Source organism: Mauremys mutica, chromosome 3 (assembly GCF_020497125.1).
Source record: "Mauremys mutica isolate MM-2020 ecotype Southern chromosome 3, ASM2049712v1, whole genome shotgun sequence".
Lineage (NCBI taxonomy): Eukaryota > Metazoa > Chordata > Testudines > Geoemydidae > Mauremys > Mauremys mutica.
The window spans coordinates 117,290,650-117,312,962 of NC_059074.1; the positions used below are offsets into that span (position 1 = coordinate 117,290,650).

At 39.0% G+C, this 22,313-nt stretch overlaps 2 protein-coding genes across 7 annotated transcripts in view; one reads left to right on the forward strand and one right to left on the reverse strand.

Annotated features, from left to right (window-relative positions):
- The window catches only part of TIAM2 (TIAM Rac1 associated GEF 2), a 189,818-nt gene extending 181,294 nt beyond the window's left edge, over window positions 1–8,524 (forward strand). For 2 of the 3 annotated variants that reach the window (XM_045009400.1, XM_045009401.1), the window contains exons 24-27: window positions 693–798; window positions 2,133–2,220; window positions 3,114–3,268; window positions 7,295–8,399. In XM_045009400.1, coding sequence (XP_044865335.1) covers window positions 693–798; window positions 2,133–2,220; window positions 3,114–3,268; window positions 7,295–7,935 — 990 coding nt within the window. In that variant the 3' untranslated portion in view covers window positions 7,936–8,399. Of the gene's footprint in view, window positions 1–692; window positions 799–2,132; window positions 2,221–3,113; window positions 3,269–7,294 lie in introns of all 3 variants that reach the window. The other variant, XM_045009402.1, reaches the window with a different exon arrangement.
- The window catches only part of TFB1M (transcription factor B1, mitochondrial), a 61,973-nt gene continuing 48,117 nt past the window's right edge, over window positions 8,458–22,313 (reverse strand). For all 4 annotated transcript variants that reach the window (XM_045009418.1, XM_045009419.1, XM_045009416.1 and 1 more), the window contains exons 7-8: window positions 11,414–11,541; window positions 8,458–9,328 (exon numbers count right to left, since the gene is read on the reverse strand). In XM_045009418.1, coding sequence (XP_044865353.1) covers window positions 9,079–9,328; window positions 11,414–11,541 — 378 coding nt within the window. In that variant the 3' untranslated portion in view covers window positions 8,458–9,078. The remainder of the gene's footprint in view (window positions 9,329–11,413; window positions 11,542–22,313) is intronic.

The window sequence follows — 22,313 nt, forward strand, 5'->3', positions numbered from 1 at the left end:
TATGATGGTGTCCCTTGAATAGATATGTGGACAGAGCTGGGACTGGGGTTTGTTGCAGGGTTTGGTTCCTGGGTTAGTGTTTTTGTTCTGTGGTGTGTGGTTGCTGGTGAGTATTTGCTTTAGGTTGGGGGGCTGTCTGTAAGCGAGGACTGGCCTGTCTCCCAAGGTCTGTGTGAGGGATCCCCACTGAGCCCCACTCTCCCAGCATCTGGCTCCCCTCACTGAGCCCCCCATACCCTATGAGCTTTACCCCCCCACACACACTTAGACCCCTGCTGCTGAGTCCCACCTTCACCTGGACCCCCCTGCAGAGTCCCATTACTGTTGCACCCAGAACCCCCCCAAGCTCCTGTGCATCCAGATCCCCCATTGAGCCACCTGCACCCCTAATGCCGCACAAAGAACCCTCTCAACCCACACCTGGATTCCCCCCACACTTAGTAAAGCAACCCCCATCTTTTCTTATATCTGCTCCTGTATTTTCCACTCTATGCATCGGATGAAGTGGGTTTTAGCCCACGAAAGCTTATGCCCAAATAAATTGGTTAGTCTCTAAAGTGCCATAAGGACTCCTTGTTGTTTCTGCTGATACAGACTAAAACGGCTACCCCTCTGAAATGTATATCAATGCAGACGTCAATTATGTTGCTTTACCTCTTTTAAAAATGTCTTGGTTATTTTTCAATTTGTAGCCCAATAATGTACGGGCTGCACATAATTATGGCGACTTGGATCCATTTAAATTTCGTTGGCTAATTCCTTTATCTGCTCTTCAAGTCCGGCTGGGGAATACAGCAGGTAATTATATTTTACTTTTAGTTCCTAACATATTGCTATCTAAACATTGCTTCCTGAAGTCTTGTGAACAGGCAAACATTTCCAACCCAGGTACACAATGTAGTATTAGATAAACATATGTCCTCCTATCTCTCTCTCTCTCTAAATATTCATACGCCCACACCCTGTAGTAGCATGTGCTTGTAAAGGCCATAGGCTTTATACATTAATAGATATTTTCATTCAGATATTCTGTGTTCACACCTAATTTTCTTCCCTTCTGTAATCGGAGAACAAGTTCAAGAACGTTGGATGTTAAACTGTTAGCCTGAAGCTGACTTGCTAGGGTGGTGTTGCTATGTCATGACAGAAACTCAGAATAGAGCTGCAACAGGTTAGGATTAACATGGCAAAACAGAAACCCACAACAAAAGGGTAGGGAAAAACCTGAAGAGGCTGCTCAAAGCAATCAAATGATAACATGGGTCAAATTCTATCATACTTGACACCCCATGCAATATCATTGCCGTCCAGGATGCAGCATGAGAGAAAGGATTGTCCAGGGATTAGTGTGCTAGCCAGAGATCTGGGTTCCATTCTCTGCTCCATCAGACATCTTGTGTGACCTTGGGCAAGTCATTTATGGTGGAGTTTTCAAAAGCATTTAAGTGCCTACTTGACTGAAATCAATGGAAATTAGGTGCCTAGGTGCTTTAGAAAATCCCATGGTTAATCTCTGTGCCTCTGTTCCCCATCTGTAAGCAGGGGAATAGCACTTCCCTAACTCACAGGGGTGTGGGAGGACCAATACATTAACAACTGTGAAGGGCTCTAATACTATGGTGACGGAGGCCATGTAAGTGCTTCAGATATGAGATCTGAATCAGTCAGTAACAGCCCCAATTGATAGAGCAGAGCTGAATTGAATTATGTGACTAAGTGATAGCTGAGCAGGAGGGGGGATAAAGCAGACAGAGAAGCTTGTCTATGCAAGTAATAGCCTAGTGTTGCCATTAGAGGTTCAAGGTCAATGTTCTTGTGTCAGGTGAGAAAAGACCTAATAATCAGACCTCATAGGGGCTGGTAGGTTGGATTTCAAGGCTTCAGAAATAACGAGGAACGTGTTTGTTGAAGCAAGTGATGGAAAGGAAGAGTCTCATTCTGGAAAAGAAGTTGAGTTTGTAAAGACAAGTTGTAAGTAAGTCATAAAACTTAGCACTCCGCAGAGGGTTCCAGCTCATCATGCAGACATCAGCTTTTCTATGAACCTTGACTTGGTGAGATGCTGAGATCTATAATGTTGTCTGTGTAGTCTGAAGGCATGAATTATTCACACATTTTTTTTCTGTCTGTAGGAACAGAAAACAATTGCATCTGGGAACTGATTCATACGAAGTCAGAAATAGAAGGCAGGCCAGAAACAATCTTTCAGTTGTGCAGCAGGTAAACTTGACATGAAGATATATTTTTGACAAAATTACACTAATGGAATGACAAAAGTACATTGAGAACATTTTATTTTTCCAAGTGACCTTTTTTCCTGTCTCTCAGCACTTCTAAAACACCCATCACCTCAAATCCAGGCACTGAGGCAATGTTTAATTGGATGGAATTTGATGTGTAGAAAGTATCTGAAATTAAAGTGAATTCGGCTCAATCATTCATTCAGTGTCAGGAATCTGCACACATGTTTTATTGTATGATCTTAAATTTCAGTGAATTATGGCTGATGCAGTCAATGGCTAGAGCCATAAAGGGATTTAGGCTCCCAACTGCCACTTCAGGAGTCTAAGTCCAAAATTTAGATCCTTAAAATCCCTGCTCAGCTGGCACCTAACTTTCCTAGGCACCTAATTTTCAGCTGCTTCAGTCCCCTAAATGACTTCTGGTGGGCATGCACACAGCTGCCTCTCTCATGCCTAAACCTGAACAGGATCCTCAAAGAAGGAGTTGCCTATCTCCCCTGCAGCACCTGATCTGGTAGGCATGGCTACTCAAGTGGGCCTTGCATAAAACACAGCTGCTGAAGGAGATTGGCCCCTTTAGCCAAATGGTTAGAGTATTCACCCAGAATGTGAGAGACCCAGGTTCAGTTCCCCTCCATCTGCCTGCTGTCTAGTACATTCACCAGTAGGCTATTGGGTATTCTGGGGTGGGACTCCTTCAACCTTCCTGTTGAAGCTGTTCCACTTTGTATAAATAACTAAACAGCACCAACCTTCAGTAGCAAAAAGAAGGCTGCTTCCGAATGGAAAGACTGCTTGGGCATGGGAAAACAAAAACGTTACAGTGACCTGTAATCTGTCCTCTTATTGCTCTTCCCTTACACCTTGCAGTGACTGTGAAAGCAAAACTAACATTGTTAAGGTGATTCGTTCCATTCTGCGGGAGAACTTCAGACGTCACATAAAATGTGAGTCACCATTGGAGAAAACCTGTAAAGATCGCCTAGTTCCACTCAAGAACCGCATCCCTGTTTCAGCCAAACTGGGTAAGTGTCCGTTTGCTAGACTGGGAAATATAGACTGGCAGTTTCATGATTATTATAGGGCATGACCCAAACCACTTCTCTTTCTAAACATGAAGAGGGTGGTATATTTGTACTGTAATTCATGTTTTAAAATATAATATACTTCTTGGGAGAGAGGCTTTATACCAAAAGTACCAGTTATTATTAGGGCTGTCACACGATTAAAAAAATGTATCGTGATTAATCACACAATGAGTCGCACTGGAAAAAATAGAATACCATTTATTTAAATATTTGTGGATGTTTTCTACAAATATTTGATTTCAATTACAACACAGAATACAAAGTGTACAGTGCTCACTTTATATTTTTGATTAAATATTTGCACTGTAAAAAACAAAAGAAATAGTATTTCTCAATTCACCTAATACAAGTACTGCAGTGCAATCTCTTTATCATGAAAGTTGAACTTACAAATGTAGAATTATGTACAAAAAACTTGCATTAAAAAATAAAACAATGTAAAATTTTAGAGCCTGCAAATCCATTCAGTCCTACTTCTTGTTCAGCCAATCACTCAGCCAAACAAGTTTGTGTACATTTGTGGGAGATAATGCTGCCTGCTTCTTGTTTACAATGTCACCTGAAAGTGAGAACAGGCACTGTTGTAGCTGGCATTGCAAGATATTTATGTGCTAGATGTACTAAAGATTCATATGTCCCTTCATGCTTCAACCACCATTCCAAGGGACATGAGTCCATGCTGATGATGGGTTCTGATCGATAATGATCCAAAGCAGTGCAGACCGATGCATGTTCATTTTCATTATCTGAGTCAGACGCCACCAACAGATGGCTGATCTTTTTTAGTGGATTGCGTTCTGTAGTTTCCGTAGTGTTGCTTTTAAAACTTCTGAAAGCATGCTCCACACCTCACCCCTCTCAGATTTTGGAAGGCACTTCAGATTCTTTAACCTTGGAACGAGTGCTGTAGCTCCCTTTAGAAACCTCACATTGGTATCTTTGCATTTTGTCAAATCTGCTGTGAAAGTGTTCTTAAAATGAACACCATGTGCTGGGTCATCATCTGAGATTGCCATATAATATCAAATATATGGCAGAATGTGGGTAAAACAGGAGGAGACATACAATTCTCCCCTAAGTTGTTGTCACAAATTTAATTAACGCATTCTTTTTTTAATGAGCATCATCAGCATGGAAGCATGTCCTCTGGAATGGTGGCTGGAGCATGAAGGGGCATATGAATGTTTAGCATATCTGGCACGTAAATACTTTGCAACGCCAGCTACAAAAGTGCCATGCAAATGCCTGTTCTTGCTTTCTGGTGACATTGTAAATAAGAAGAGGGCAACATTATCTCCTATAAATGTGAACAAACTTGTTTGTCTTAGTGATTGGCTGAACAAGAAGTAGGACTGAGTGGACTTGCAGGCTCTGAAGTTTTACATTGTTTTGTTTTTGAGTGCAGTTATGTAACAAAAAAAAATCTACATTTGTGAGTTGCACTTTCATGATAGAGATTGCACTACAGTACTTCTATGAGGTGAACTGAAAAATACTAATTCTTTTGTTTATCATTTTACAGTGCTATTTGTAAAAAAAAAAAAACCCTAAAAAAACCAAAACATTTTTTTCAGTTACTAGACAGAATACAATGTAGAAAAACATCCAAAATATTAAATTTCAATTGGTATTCTGTTTAACAGTGTGATTAAAACTGCAATTAATCGCAATTAATTTTTTTGAGTTAATCACATGAGTTAATTGCGATTAATCGACAGCCCTAGTTATTATCCCTCAACCCCATGGGGAAAAAAGACCATACAGAAGCCTAGACCCTCAAATACAATTCTGCCGGGGACAGTCTGGAGTTTGCCCAGCTCTGGGCCAGAACAGAGAGGGGCCTTGGCTTGTGGAACCTGCCACTGGCCTGAGATCTTCTGGAAAATCCCATGGCTCTCCAACTCTTTTCACTAATCCCAGGGCATCCCTTCTCTCATCGTGGCATGTCTTCTCCAAGGGGTGGGGCTAACAGCTGCCATACTTTCCTCACTCAGGGGGGGTATCACAGTGGGAGAAGCAACGTAAGATGCTAACAGTTAGTATTAACTTTTGTTGTCTCATCCCCAGGCAGGGACACTGCCACAAAGAAAATCTACCTCAGCAGAACCCTTCTCGTGGTGTACTTGGGGTTAAGGGAGCAGTAGAAGTATGCCACAGAACTGCTGCCGCTTACCCACTTTGTGTCCCCCACCCTAAATCTACCTCATTTAGCTTCCTCCAATAGACTTGGTGTATGTCAAATTTGTTACTTTGGGTGGAAAGGGATTTGCCCTTCCACCCACTACAAGGCTTCCTCTAACTGATGTTTGGCTTTCTTTAGTGGTTTGGCCCTACCATTATCCAAAGCTCAGGCAACAGAACAAGAAATGAAGTGAAAAGAGGGAAGTGAGGCAAGGCAGTGAGGGCTTGTTCCCTCACAGCATCTATCCATTCCACCAGAGTGCTTTATTTTTTGGTCAAATAGAGGCCTTCTGTAGAGCACTGCTTTCTAGTGCTGGGGGCAAACAGCTGAATATGGCTAAATGTACATGTATACATCTATGACCAAAGAAAGTACGCTGTACTGAAACAATAGGGGACTCGCTCCTAGGAAGCAGTGACGCAGAAAAGGATTTGGGGAGTCCTGGTGGATAATCCACTGAACATGAGCTCCCAGTGTGATGCTGTGGCCAAATGCTAGCTTTGGATGCATAAATGGGAATGTTTGAGTAGGAGTAGAGGTTATTTTAAGTGTTTCTGGCACTGGTGTGAGTGCTGCTGGAATACTTTGTCCAATTCTGGCATCCACAATTCAGAAGGATGTTGATAAATTGAAGAAAGTTCAGAGAAGAGCCTGAAGAATGAGTGAAGGCCTATAAAACATGCCTTATAGCAGTGGTCCCCAACGTGGTGCCCGTGGGCGCATCTTAATGCGCCCATGTCCTGACCCCCAGGAGAGCACCTGCCGAAATGCCGCCGAATTTCAGCAGCATTTCGGCGGGGACGCCTCTTGATGACGACGCTTGTCGCTGACAAGTGATGTCATCGAGAGGCGGCGCTGCCGAAATGCCATGGCATTTCGGCGGGTGCTCCACCGCTGCAGTGGTGCTTCGGCTGGCGCCCGCCAGCCAAAAAGCTTGGGGACCACTGCCCTATAGTGATACGCTAAATAGACTGTAAGTTACCCCTTAACTTTCTCTTTGCTAGACTCAAGAGATCACTCTAAGTACCTAGATAGGGAACACACATTTAATAATGACACCTTTCTCTGCTAGATTGAAAGGCTAACCCAATTCAATGGCTAGAAATTGAAGCTAGACAAATTCAGACTGGAAATAAGGTATCAATTTTTAACAGGGAGAGTAATTAACCACTGAGATGTGAATTCTTCATTACTGGCCATTTTAAAATCAAGACTGGATGTTCTTCTAAAAGATCTGCTCTAGGCATTATTTGGGGGAAGTTCTGTGGCCTGGTTATACAGAAGGTCAGACTAGATGATCACAGCCTTCTGGCCTAGGAATCTATAAATTGGCCACTAGTGTTGCCAATATTGCAAGTCCTCTCTACCTGGACTTGATGCAAGAGGAATGCTGCAGTCATAACTGTCTCATGGGAAGCAACTGACAGAAAAATGAATTTGGATTCAGATGGCACTTGACCATACAATACACTAGGTAATTGACCCAGCCGCACAATTATTTAGATTTGTTGTTTTGCAAACCATATCTGTGGCTTTATGAAGGATTTTGCATGTACTAAATACACAATAACTTTACAACTGCTAGAGCAATATAAAATCAAATACTATCAATACCAGCAGTCTGATCTCAGAGGATACAAAACATTTTAATCAAACTGTGACTAATTAAATTATAACTCAGCCATAATCCTTTGATTATGCTACTGAGGGATACTGTATAATTCCCTTGTTTTGTGAAAGTTGTTTTAATGCAGAAATAAGACTGCCTTTTACACTTGCAGCTTCCACAAGACCCCTAAAGGTACTGAAGAATTCCTCCAGTAATGAGTGGAACAATGATACAGGGAAAGGAAACTTACTGGATTCTGATGAATGCAGCCTGAGTAGCAGTACTCAGAGTAGCAGCTGCCATACCACAGAAAGCACACAGGAATCCAAAAATTCATCTCCTATGAAACACTTTCCAAGCTGCACATCAGATTTTTCAAACAGCCTTGTCAAGGAATCTGATATTCTCAGTGATGATGAGGATGACTATCAGCAGAGCCTAAAGAAGGGCAGCCCTACAAGAGACATTGAAATACAGTTCCAGCGACTGAAGATTTCAGAGGAGCCTAGTGCTGACGCAGAGCACAAGCCGCTTGCTGAAAAGGAGGCTGGGGATGTTTATAAGGCAGGAGAACATTCAAAGCTGGTGCGTGGGCATTTCTGTCCAATTAAACGAAAAGCAAACAGCACAAAGCGTAACAAGGGAACGTTACTGGCCATGCAAGAACATCACCATTCTCTTGACAGTCACTCTGACAGTGCAAACTTGGATCTGAATTCTATTTTAGAGAGGGAATTTAGTGTCCAGAGTTTAGCTTCTGTAGTTAATGAGGACTGCTTTTATGAAACAGTGGAGAGGCATGGAAAATCCTAGCTGTGAGAGTGCTATATGATTTAACAGGTTATTTAAAATGTTAATGTCCACATAAAATTTGACTTGATTTGCTTTGAAACTAGTGATTATGTGGAAATTGCTGAAAAACTACTGTTGGTTTTGTGCACTAATACATTTTTCCACAAAAATATAGTTGTAAAGGATTCTTAAGTTATTTTAATTTATTGTGGATCAAGAAAAATAGATTAAGCTGGCCAGAGTCTGTAAATTAGTTCATCCCTTTTGAGCAGTTAACGAGATGATGTTGTGTCCCTTAAAGAGGTGCATTCTAATTATTTTAAGTTATGTGGAAAAGGTGCTGGAGGAATTGTGATCTTATAGCTTTATTAAAAAAAAAAAATTTTCCTTTGGGCATTTTTTCAGCAGTTTTAATTTTTGCTTTATTTAAAGCAGAATTAAGTTATTTTAAGGTGTTTTAGTGCACAGGAGTGCAGGAGTCCATTTTTGTAAGTTGCAAGATGCTGTTAACTTTATATATATATGTAAATATAAAAACAAAGCTTGTACTGTAATCTTTTATTTGATTGTATTTTTATTTTCTCTACCAACTTGTACAGTAAAAGGAAAATGAGCATTATGTCTAGTTTCTTGCTTTATTCACAGCTTTCTCCAACTGGAGCTTTCAAGACTGAGTTCTTTTGTTTGGGATAAGTAAGAGTATTAGCAGGCCTTCTGTGCACTTTATCCTTGGTGAAGCTATTTGCTTGAGTACATTAATATAAGATTTCTGCCCAGTAGAGTGTTTCTAGGATAAGGAGAGTGAAATGAAAAACCACTATCACATTATATTGTTTGGTATACTGGAATAGTAAGTAAAATTTTACTTTAAGGACTCACTCATACAAATTTCAGAGAGGCCCCCATTCGCCAGGTTCTGAAGCATGTGTCTAACTTTACCTTGCTGAATCAGGACCTGAAAACCAGAGTGGAGAATACACCAAACCTTAGCAGGTTAAGGATCCCATATTCAGGGCATCCTCTTCCTTATTTATTCCATTCTGCTATACAGAAAGATAGGACCCTCGCCCCCTTCCTCCAGTATTTTAACAAAGTGTGTATATATAGATGTGTAATCTTGAAAACAGTCTCCTTTTACTAAAAAAAAAGTGTGTGCCTGATTTGTTAGAGCTGGTCTCCCTGTTCAGACTGCTCCAAGGATCCTTTTTTTCTAGTTCTCTTCTTCTGCTTCAGTTCTTCCCTGTAGTTGTAACTGAAAAGGTTTGTGTCTTCATCACACATTTTCCTGTATGCATCACACAGGTTTTTAAAATGTAAAATGGAGAGCTGAGCTGGACGCAGAGTTGGATCCACATCTGCCAACATCAGCATCTGTTCACTTTTTTCCAAGCGTTCAGCTTCTGGAAACAGGATTCTAAAAGGGAACAAAGAGGAAGACATTCAAATAAATTTTTTTCTTTAAAAAAAATTTGCCTTCACCATTGTGCTTTTCTTAACAAAGATTTAGTTCAACATAAGCATATCCCTAATTTGAACGCTTAGTTTGCTGAAAAGAAATAGATCTTCTTTAATTTTCCAACTCAAGTTTAGATGTTAAGAAAATAATTGAAAATTTAACAAATTTAGTGGGAGACTGCCAGTGTAACTCTGGAGTAAATGTGACTTCAACACATCCATATGGATTTTAGCTCCATTTTAAATTATCTGTAATATTTAAATATTTAGGAAGGAGGGTACAAGAATTGATTATTTGGATAGTACTTGCCATCTTGATAACTTTTGGTAACATTAGTAAAAAGAATCACATCTCTTGTGGAAAGATGTCACCCTTACTGTCTAGCAAGCTCAGTAGAGAAGCCAAGGATAAATAGGCCATTGAGATTTGAAATGTTCAGCCTCTAATTATTTTGTAATTCAAAGAGGAGAATGCACTGGTCGTGGAAAATATTGCATCTTAGGGTGGTCACATTAGATAATTTAAACATCTATAATGCTCTAAAATGAGACTTGTATAGTAACATAACCTGTACATGGATCAATTCCTTTACATTCCATATGTTTTCCATATGTTATACACACAGTATTCATTCAGCATACCACCTTGCTTTCACATAACTGTACCTAAAACATCATATTATAAGGACTCCTGAGTTAGCATCTAGAATTTGCTTATTTCCTTTGATCAGCTAAACAATAAGAGGACTGTGATCCTTAATTACATGCTAGGCACAGTACTAAGGCACATTAAGCTGCTACTGGATACAAGACATGCAAAAAAATGCAGATTTTTTTTTCCCTTACAGAGAACTTTGAACAGTATCAGAAATTTGAGATTAAACAATAACTGATCTTTGTATTTTCAGAAGATTAAAACACAGCAATGTTTTTCTGCTCATCAGTAGTACTTTCTGAACTAAGAGTGTGTCACGCACTAGCTCATCCTGTTCACTTACCACCTCCCAAAGGTCTGTATTCAGCCACTAGCATGGACAAACTAGCATTGCAGGTTTAGATCAACTGCTGGCACCCCCGAGAATAAATGTTGCTCACCTGCTATGGTGAGATACTCTGCTGTACCACTAAAGGATGCAGCACAGAGCTGGCACCCCCGAGTCAGATGCAATTCTAGGCTGCTCCACAGACCTAAGTGATCCCCAGCATAATTAGCCAGCCCTGTTGGGTTGTCTAAAGTTACAGAAGCACAGGCCCAGCTTCCTGTAAGCAGCAGCTCTCCCCAGAGCCTCTGCAGCTTTGCATTCTGTGACCCTGACGTGGGTATGCCCCCAATGTTAGTGTCTGAGCCGGTCCTCAGACGACAGCATACAACTGTCTTCCTCAGTTTCTGCACTGGACCATTCTCCCTGAGCTTTTAGAATGTCTTTATACCACTGCAGCCTTTTTACCCAGTGTAAACGGCCCAGAGTGGAGGTGAGGATCTCACTTTTTGCCACTACCTCCATATGAGTAGTAATTCTCCCCCTGTTCCGGGCTAGTAAAATATAATGTAATCAATCTATCTTCAATTCAGAACTTTAGACCTTTTGGACACAACCCACACAGGCTCTTGTCCAGAACATATTTTGTCAGTATCTGGGTCAGTTACTTATATATTTCAGTCTTTCTTCACAAATCTGTATTCAGAAGATTAAACCTTTTTTTAAAAAAACCAAACTATTCAAAAGCTTATAAATTTAACCTGGTAATGCCACAGGCTTAAATTCTGTATTGTGCAAATAAAAAAGCATTAGGGCTTAATTATGGAGCAAGGGTGCACCCAGAGTAAACTTCTATGGAAATAATACTAGAATTGCATTTGTCTTCAGTCAGTGTTTTGAGGAGAGCTGGATGTGATGAACGAGATGCCTTGTAAGCGCTACAGATTTACATGAAGTGAACAAACTCAGAATATGTAACGAAGGCTCCATTATTCTTGATGGATTTAGTAGGCATCAACAACAATATTGTTCTAAAGAGAATTCTGGTTAAAGAATTTACTTACTCCACTCCCCGACAGCAGTATTTTCTTCTGAACTGAAAAACACTTTTAACGACCCTTTCCACCAGCTTAAAGGGTTGCTGTATCTTTGGTTGCACCAAAGGGGTAAAGTGCACTACTGACACATCCACCTATAAAAAAGAAAAGTATTAGATACAGATAGTGAACACAGGTTTGCATTTTCTATTTTTTTCCTCTCCAGTGTACATTCCTGCCATTCCTAAAGTAGCAGCGTGGGTGTCAGGAATCAGCATTTGGCATAACATAAAAAGATACATTAATGGCTTGAAAATAACTAGACGATACAGAGCTGTGAAATAACATTACAATTACTCAAGTTCAAGGGTGAAATTCAACCCTAGGGTCTTGTCTTTTACCTTCAAGGCCCTTCACAAGTCTGCCCTTTTACACTTGTCTCTTATTGCATCACATGCCCCTGCTGCTCTGCCAATGATACCAGCTTCAACCATCTGCTTGTCTGCTCCTCTCTCCAACATCTCTGTACTTTTTTCCATGCCACACACTCCCGGAATTAATCCGTGAAGCTAATAACCCCTTTTCCACACCCTCCTAAAAAGACACAATTCTGCCATAATATATAGAAGAAATTAGCCAACATTTAACAGCTGGGCCGAGGGGCAGCTGAGGAAAGTCATTATTTAGATTTATATATTACAGGTCTTGCTCACCCTTCATCATATGTTTCATATTGTATTAGGGCTTGTGTAGACTAGGTACAATGAGTAACATTTGAATGTGTTAGCGAACATGTTTTAAAAGTCTAGGCTAGCCAAAGGCAAGTTGCATTTTAACACGTCTTAGCCGGCTGAGGTGAACTCTGCAGGAGTAAGTTCAAATGATGAATGAACAGCATAGTTACTGCCAGTGCACTACAGTTCTTGCAACAGTTCATCTGTAATCCTTGTGTTACATGTTTCCTATTTTATTCTGTTATTTTTATAGTATAAAAAGTAAGCTCTTTGGAGCAGGGACTGGTCTGGGTTTGCTTAATGGAAATGATGTTGGACTAATGTAGGCTCAATCCTCATATAGAAGCAACAACAACAAAGTTCTAAAAGTAAAATGAAACAGTAATTTCCTACTGTACATAAGCATCATCCTAGACAAATTAATCTGATTAAATTACTTAACCACGAGTACAGACAAGGCTAAACATTTTCATTCTGAACAACAAGGAATACTGGATTGTAGGGGTAAATTTTCAAAATAAGGGATCAAATTCTACTCAGTTTCTTGAAACAGATAGTTCTAAAGCACATGAGTCTATTTTTGATTTGAACAAATTCCTATGTGTTACTCAGGATTAAAATTGTAGTTGAGTAGCTAAGTAATATTGAAAGTACAACAATGAAGTAAAAACATCTTTATAAGAGGGATCAGACTGAAAATTAGTACTACACTACTACTCAACTTTAAGGATGAAGTGGCTGAGCAGTAAAAATTTGTAATTTCTCATTAAAATCAGTTATTACATCAGAGAACAGGAGCCCAGCCAATGTTGTACTTATCTTTAAAAAAAGCACAAGAATTGATCCTGGGAATTACAAAACAGTGAGCCTCTCTGCCAAACTGATTTAATAAAGAGCTATAAAACAACTGGACGAGGAATATATGATAAGAAACTAGTATGGTTTCTGTAAACAGCATCTCCTCAACCTGTCTGAACCCACATTTTCTGTTTGAAGGCTCACACAAGAGATTATTAAAAGCAGCTTAGGCCTGCTCTACACAAAGCTTTGGTACTGGTTTAACAATTTGGGGTTCCTCCCCCAATAGTTATACTGGAACAGTTCCTGGAGTAGATGCAGATATACCAATTGGTAGATCTTATTCTCTTTCCCCTATACAAATAACTATACTGGCAGAAGCACCTTTATACCAGTATAACTGTGTCCACACTCCGGGGGCTGTGGTATAGTTAAAACAGTACACGTTTTGTGGGTAGACCAGGCCTCCTAGGGTGACCAGACAGCAAATGTGAAAAATCGGGACGGGGTGGGGGGAAGAGGTAAAAGCTCCTATATAAGACAAAGCCCAAAATATCGGGACTGTCCCTATAAAATCAGGACATCTGGTCACCCTAAGGACTTCATAGTCAATACGGAAAGAGGTTATAATAGTGGGGGTGGGAAGGGCTAGGATTTCTATTAGGATCAATATTTCCTAAAATGTTTATTCATTATCTGGAAGTGAGGATGAACAGTGAAGTGGAAAAATTATGTAGGTGAGTCAAGAGTACAGTGGATTATGAGGAACTTCGGAAGGACTTTAAAGTTGCACATGGAATTTAATGGCAACAAATGCAAGGGAATCCAGACTGAAGAAATATTTTAATTACTCAAACATTGATGGGCTCTACACTAACAGTACTCACACAGGAAAAATATCTGGGCCTCACTTTGGACAGTTCAATGAAAACTTGTGCTCAAAGTACAGTGTCGGGGAAAAAAAATCCAAGAAGATTTTAGGCTGATAAACACCAAAGAACAACAGTGAACATATAATTCCATATACAAACAATGTTATGCCCACAGCTTGAAAACTGCATTTAAAGTTTTCTGTAAATCCTGCTTCCAAAAGAATATAGCAGAAAGAGAAGGGCAACACAGAGTTACAGGCTTGAAGAGAGAGAGAGAAGAGAAGGACAAGGTGACCCTGTGGATAAAGCAGTGGATGGGACTCTTAAGAGACTTGGATTCTGTCCTGACTCTTCTATTGACGTGCTATTTGACCATGGCAGGTCACAGCAGCTCTCCATGGCCTCTCAGACCTTTTGTACATCTTCTCTTTTTAGACTAAGATCTTCAAAGAAGGGCCAATCTCTTACTACGTTCATGTCACAATGGGACCCTGATTGTGGTTGGGGCTTTTAGGTACTAAAGTAATATAGATAATAGGAACAATAATAAAATAAATACAGAATGCCCTGCAAGAAATGACAAATGACATAAGTTCCAAATGAGGAGAAACAGAAAAAGAGTAGAAAGGAGAGGAATAAGGGGACATTATAGAGATACATAAATAAGAATGAAAGGCACAGAGAATCATAGAATATCAGGGTTGGAAAGGACCTCAGGAGGTGATCTAGTCCAACCCCCTGCTCAAAGCAGGACCAATCCCAAGACAGCTTTTTGCCCTGATCCCTAAATGGCCCCCTCAAGGATTGAACTCACAACCCTAGGTTTAGCAGGCCAATGCTCAAACCACTGAGCTATCCCTCCCCCTCAGGTCAATAAAGTTTTCTTATTTAGCTTTTCACACAATACAGGAACAAGGCAATATCCAATAACACTGAAAGACAACAAACTAAAACAGATAATTACATATACTATATGTATTATCCACAATGCATAATTAACCTATGGAACCTACTGCCAAGAGTTAGTGTGGCAATGAAAAGAACAGGGGTACTTGTGGCACCTTAGAGACTAACAAAATTATTTGAGCATAAGCTTTCGTGGGCTACAGCCCCCTTCTTTGGATGCAAAGAATGGAACATATAGTGAGAAGATGTATATACACATACAGAGAGCATGAAAAGGTGGGAGTTGTCTTACCAACTCTGAGAGGCCAATTAAGTAAGAGAAAAAATGAAGTTAGCATCACTGGAAAGGAATTAAATATTCAACTGAATAAGAATATTATTTGCAGATATACTAGATAGTTGATATCCTTTATACTTTTTATCCTCTCATGCTGTAAGATGTAAACCAACCATTAACTGCCTGGGATTAGAAGGAAATTTCCTTCACAGGCGTGTTACTGCATATTTGTCAATTATGGAAGTTTTACACCTCCCTCTGAAGCATCTGGTATTGGGCTATGTCAGACTACATGAACCACTGCTCTGGACTGAAATGACAATCTGGTTACTACACTCAAGTAAATCCAGAAAAATTCCACCTGTCAATGAAAAAAGATTCACATCAGTGTAACTGAAACCAGAACTTGGTCCCGGGAGTATATGCTGCAGCCCAAAAAAAAAAAAATATATCATTCATGAAAAGACAAACACATTCAAATTAATTATCTGCATATGCAAAATGAATACTTAGCTGGGAAAATTTAGCAGCTGGACATGCAAGTGCTGGTTTGCATATGCAAAAACATATTTTACATGCACAATCAGCTGTTTGCACAGGCATCGTGAGTACTCAAGTTTAGGTGACTGTTTAAAATTTAACCTAAGACATAAAAAACCCAATATTCACAAAATAAGAGGTAACAGGACCAAAAAAACCCATTTGGGTCATCCACCCTGTCCCCCTGCATTTTGAAGAATGACTTCAAAGTGAGATATATGAATCCTTGGTTTTGGAAGTGAGAGTTACCTTTGTAAAGAAAATTTCAGAAAAAAATTAAATGCAATTTACAATTTAGGAGGACACCAGCTTTCCTTTGGAAGAAAATCTGCAATCTCACAGCTGACCAGCAATATTTTCAGCTTCTAGAAAAAACAAAGCACTCCTCAGCAGTCACTCAATTACAGGAACCGTTTTCCTTAGAAACCTAGGAAACTGCCTGGTTACTATGGCAACAGATACAGGAAAATGCTTTTTACTTGTAATTGGACACTTCCTTTAAATTATATACATTATTATCCTGTTCTTTCTATTTTATGCATATTAAAAAGGCTAGAATAACATAAACCAGCAGCACAGTGTACATAAATGCATTTAAAATATACAGATTCATTTGCTTATCTTACTGCCAGCTCTTTTTCCTTATTTTCCAAATATTTTTAATAGGCAAAAATAATTACAAATAATGCAAAAATAAAGTAATAATAAAAGCTAAAAATGTTTCAAGTTGAAATAAACTGATCTGCCAACAGTGTAACAACACTCATTACCACTCCTTGTTCCCGTAGGGTATCCTAGTATGATGGAGATTCCTGCCACATGATACAACAACATCAACACAAACACGTAATTTAGCTTAGGTCTGCCCATTCCCTGGACAATGAAAACAAATGCACTAAAGAAAAATAAGTTTATGTGCCAGTCAATTGTTCAGGTAAAGTAACTATCACTTACCCAACAGTCGCAACAAAACTCAGATTATGGGAAATACACGTCTGCAGCAGAGCAGTGCTACCTACAACCCTAGATACTCCTTTCTGAGATTGTTTTATTTTAAAACTTCACCAAAATGAGAAGCACCTTCACTCTAAATAAGATGGGCACAAGCCAGCATTCCGAGAGACAAGAGTTTTCAGAACTAGGGTTTTATCTGTCCACCAGAGAGATAAGGGACGGTTGTATATTTTGAAAGCAGAACTAATTTCCTCAAAATTCGTAACATTCACATCACATTTCATTCAGGTCTAACCCTAGTGAAAAATAATATTCAGGAAAATATTCTTTCCTCATTTGCAGTTGTGCCACCCCACTAACACCACTGGACCTGATTCTGATATCACACCAGCTTGAGGCCCAACATTTGAAAAATTTCCCTGGAATTTCTTTGCTTTTGTGCAGTAAGTTAGAACTTCAACATTGCTGGGCAGGGGGGCGCTTGGGCAGGGAGGGTATGTTTAATTTCCTCTTTTTCCCCCCACCCCTCTCAAACAGCAGAACTAAAGATACATCATCTCTTTGAAAACTTTGAGTTTTACAGGCTGTAGTCACTCAAAATATTTAAAAAAGTATCTCATAGACTCATAGACTTTAAGGTCAGAAGGGACCACTATGATCATCTAGTCTGACCTCCTGCACAATTCAGGCCACAGAATCTCACCCATCCACTTCTATAACAAACCCCTAACCTATGTCTGAGTTATTGAAGTCCTCAAATTGTGGTTTGAAGACCTCAAGCTGCAGAGAATCCTCCAGCAAGTGACCCGTGCCCCATGCTGCAGAGGAAGGCGAAAATCTCGTGCACTATAGGATTTCACTGAACTAAACTAAGAAGACTACAAGTAGGCAACAAAGTGCCCTCATTTTGATTAAATCTAAGACAGTTGTAGGTCACTTCTTTATGGATCAAAACTTACTGATAATGTTTGGTCTATGAGAGGTTATGGAAAGTTGTACATCTTACACAGTAATTGTAATACTGTGGTTCAGCATTAAAATACTAACTCTGTAGAGTTCATTACATTACAAAAGAAAGCCTCCCCCAGGTTATGATGACCCGCTAATATTCTTCATAAGAAAGTGATAACACAAAAGCATTTTAAGTTCTCACAAATCCTGCAACACAACTATGTACCCCCACAGCTCATAAATTATACATCTTTTATCTCACTGCACAGCCAGCATTTTTCCCACCCTCCTCTTGATTTAACATGCTTCTTCACATTGACTTGTTGGGGCCAATTTGCTCTGTGTTTACTATGTAAGCCTCCATGAGCGTTACTACTTTATTCATTCATCCAAGCTTATGGAAAGAATCAACTACAGGAAGATCCACAGAAGACTAAAGACTGTTAATGAAAGGTATGTAAAACATGAAAATCACATGGAATTGCATGTAACATTTCTAATCATGACTTCAAGCTTACTGTATAAATCTTACTAGGAACTGTAAACTCATATATACAATTATCTGATATAAAACTCCTTTATTCTGACTCTCAATTCCATTGAAATCCACTCTAAAATCTCTTTTTTAAAACACACATGTGTGTAAATTTTCTAGATTCTCAAGATTTTCCTGTATTTGCCAAATGTTTATAATGTTCATCATGGGATCCGGATATCATTATGTATTTAGGACAAAGGTTTTACATGTGTTTTTCTCATAATCTCTTTGCTTTTGCTCACTACCAGAGTGTTTCTCTAACACAACTCATTGAACAAAGTGTTCCTTTATTCTCTGGTAGATGGAACTGAGCGAGAGAATGGGCAACAGGGCTACACTTGTGGCAGAAGAGAGAAAAAGAACACACAAAGCAATTTTTGCTTAATAAAACGCCAATGCTATTTTATATGAAGAAAAGATCTTTGCATTCCAGAGAAACTGTATTTCTACAGGGCACTGCCAGTGAAGAAAACATCTCAGACCTCACATTCAGCGGTAAGTGCTACACAAACAGAAATTGAAGATAGTATTTTTATTATGGTTCACAGTGTTTATGCTAGGTTTTATAGTGCCTGGAATTTACCATATACCTATGAATTACAACATACAACTACTGCTAGCAATGTTTTGGATTGATGTTTGCAGGTTTAAATATGTTGAAACTTACAAATGAAGTAGTGAGAAAAGCTGATAACTCAAAACCCAAATGTGCTGATCAAGCCAAACTTTTAAAATGAAAGTTTTGAGATGATCTAGCCATGCAAATTAGCCCTGTAAATGGAAGCTACACCATGCCTTTACAGGGTCCTGTTACAGCAAGTGCAAGATGCTTTTGCTGAAGAAATTCTTGGTAGTTTGAGCAAACTGAAGGGATTCTGAAAAAGGGAAGGTCTTCTGACTGGGTGGCCTGAGTTACTGATGTTAAAGCTGGAATCACTTTACGAACAGTTTTTCTAAAATTTGTACCTTAACTGTAACAATTTGGCTAATGTATCAACTATATGTCGGGAAAGATGTAGAACAGCCTTTTAAATGACTAAAACTATGCTAACTACCACAGGGAAATTCTAATTGCATTCACTAATCCCACACACTACAAAAATTGGAGAATTACTTGATTACTAAATAACGAAGTCTTTAATGGGTAGTGCTTCCACACAGACACTGATCTAAACTAATTTCACTTTGTTGTACATAAGAAAATAAGAGCAAACTATCTGAGAAAAGCTTGTGTTCCACTTCAACTTCCCCCCATACTATTTCTTGTGACTTTTCCCTAAACCTCTGACATTAAAAATACCACTTGTTTTAATTTACACAAGTAAAAAAAATAAATGACATTTTTAAAAAGTGTTCAAACAGCACTGAGCTTGGCAACCACATTGCAGAAGTCCAGGCTGATGCCTCTCCCTTCTCTGTGGCTCTGCTAAAAGCCCCAGCCAGCCAACAACAGATGTAATTTCATAAGGCAAGCTTTGCCTAATCCTGGCCTCTCTCACAGGCTCCAGCGACTCCAAGTTGCCTTACTTGGGATGACAAACAGAAGTGGCCTCATTTCTATTCAACCTTACTCCCAGAAGATTCAATCATTTTAAAGGGAATTATGTCCACGCTCATAAACGTATATCCTTGGTATTACATTACTGCAAGTGTTCTGGCTTTTGTTAATGTAGCCTGACTCTCTATCTGTAACGTGAGTGAAAAAAAATTCCTCTTCAATACCATGAGTTTAAAAAAAGTGCCAGCCTAAGCAGCAAAGCTGGGGTGTGTTTATGGTGAGAAATATGAATATGTAAAAATGGCACTTTCTTACACAGCACCTCTGTTCCCTGAGTATGCAAAATTATACAGTCTGATTTTAGTGACAAATTTATTCCCTTTAATTTCTTGTTAGTTTTGCAGAACTGTCATAGTTATGGAAAAGTGACTGGATTCTATTCTGGTTTGTCCATCAACAGAACTTTTCACTAAGGTCCCAATTCAGGAAAGCATCTCTTTTAGGGCAGCACATGCTTGAATTTATGCTAATGGGATTTAAGCAAGTGTGTAAGTGCTGTCCTGAATAGGGATAGAGTTAGGCATAGGTTTAAGTGCTTTCTTGGGACCTAACATCCAACTATAGATTCTTTATTATTGTGGACGCTGAGCAACTCAAAGTGCAGAGGTTTGATTTTCAGATCTTTAGCTGAACTGGCAGGGCTGGTGAGTTAGGAAAATCATAATTTTACTTGTGAAATGAGCAAGTTTGATGTGAAAGTTATTAAGACACGTAAATGTGAAGCCCCACAATCATTTTTACAGGATCATTTCATACTTCAACTGCACTGCAATCATATTTTTTAAAAGGTTTGAATTTAACTAACCTCATTAAGATATTTTATAAAAGGGTATAAAATACTCAATATCAACGCCAGCTACAGAATGCCTACAAAATTGTTTCACTCTTTTGGGTATAAATGCCTTCTTCCCTCCACACAACCTCTCTCCCCTGTAAAAGTAAGTATTTAATCAGTTAAATACATAATTGGTTTTCACAACACATACACTTTGGTACACAACAGGCTCCCACGTGTAAATATGTTTTTTTAGTTCATGACTCATTCACATAATAATACAAATGAAGCTTTTTAAAAACAAACACAAATCTCTCATCCCAAGAAGTGCCCAACTCAGCAAGACAAGAAATAAGGCTGTCCCACCAGACATTTTCAATGCTTTTTTTTTTTTTTTTTTTAATGCTGACAGCACATATTAGCTTCTCCTATTATATCCCTGGAGAACACTATGCAGTGAAAAAAAATGATAAACAGATTCTTCTTAAATGAAAGCCTATTACTCCCTGAATGGATTATACTGTTTTTAGAACAGTTTGGTTCTTAATTGTAGGCTTTTGTCCACAGATGATGTAGCTAATCTGTTAATCAGGCTAATGTACATTAACTCCACCTGTAAAAATAATTAATTATTTTGTTGAATCATCTCTCTCCAGATGAACATGCATAGCTATAATCCCATCCCACCTCAGTAGCTAGATTTCCCCCCCCCCTAAAAATACCTAAGGGAGTCTTCTGGCCTTCTTATTCACACTGGGACTGATCCTGAAGTCAATATGAGCCTTGCCACAGACTTCCATGAGCACAGGGTCAAGCCTTATTAATCTAGATGAAGTAAAACACAGATTATGGGTACAGCTGGTACAAAGGTGGCAGAATCTAGCCTAAAGGTTATATCAGAGAGATAAGGTGGGTGAGGTAAGATCTTTTATTCGACCAACTTCTGTTGGTGAGAGACAAGCTTCTGATCTTACACAGAGCTCTTCTTCAAGCCTGGGAAAAGTACGGAGTGCGTCACACTGACACTCTCAGTACCTTTCCTAGGCCTGAAGAAGAGCTCTGTGCAGCTCGAAAGCTTGTCTCTCTTACCAAAAGTTGGTCCAATAAAAGATGTTACCTCATCCACCTTGTGTAATATCCTGAGACCAACACAACACCGCATACAATAAAGGTTATATTGTAAATTAACCCCAGGTTTTTTCTCCCAGTCTTAGTGATCTAGGGTTGCCAGTTTCAGTTGGACATATTCCTTGAGGTCTCATCACATGACATAATCTTTAATTAAATATTAATCTTTCATTGCTGGAGACTCCAGCCAATTTTGGAGGGTTGGCAACCCTACAGTGATCCGAGATGAATACATTCAAAAGTCATTAAGAGCTGATCTTTTTTATTATAAAAACAATTGTAAACAATAATATTAAAATGACTGGGGGGAAATGTTTGTTTTTCGGCCAAACACTTTATTTGGACATCAAGCTTCAATTTTAAGGAAAGATTTTTAAGGCAGAGACTTAGAGCAGCCTCAGCTCCCAAAGTCACCAGGCCTTGATGGCACTCAGCACCTAAAACTAGATATAACAAGGAGTTACTGACTGGAATTCCTTAATGTCACAGAAATACCACAGATCCAACAGTGACAGACGTTCTCTAGAACCTAAGAGTGACAGATCAGTTGAATGACAGTGCAATCATTATTTCTGTTTGTGTTGACAATCATAAAACTGCTGCTAAAATCATTCATGTGATCTTAGGACCATGTTCCTGGAACTAAAGAAAAAATTCAGAAAAGGGTTACACAAATGATAGCCTAATTGTAAATATATTTTAAATGAAGCTGACCTGTCTCTTCGCTCCTCCTCAAAAATGTTTAATTCAGTGATGGTATTATTAGACACAAGAGTGGTTGCTATTTTTAAACAAGAACATTTTAGAACGAATAGAAAAGGTTATCAATATTTTTATTTTAAAAAAAATCAATTAACAGCTATATGCCAATTCCTATTACACAATTAAGGTCAAGT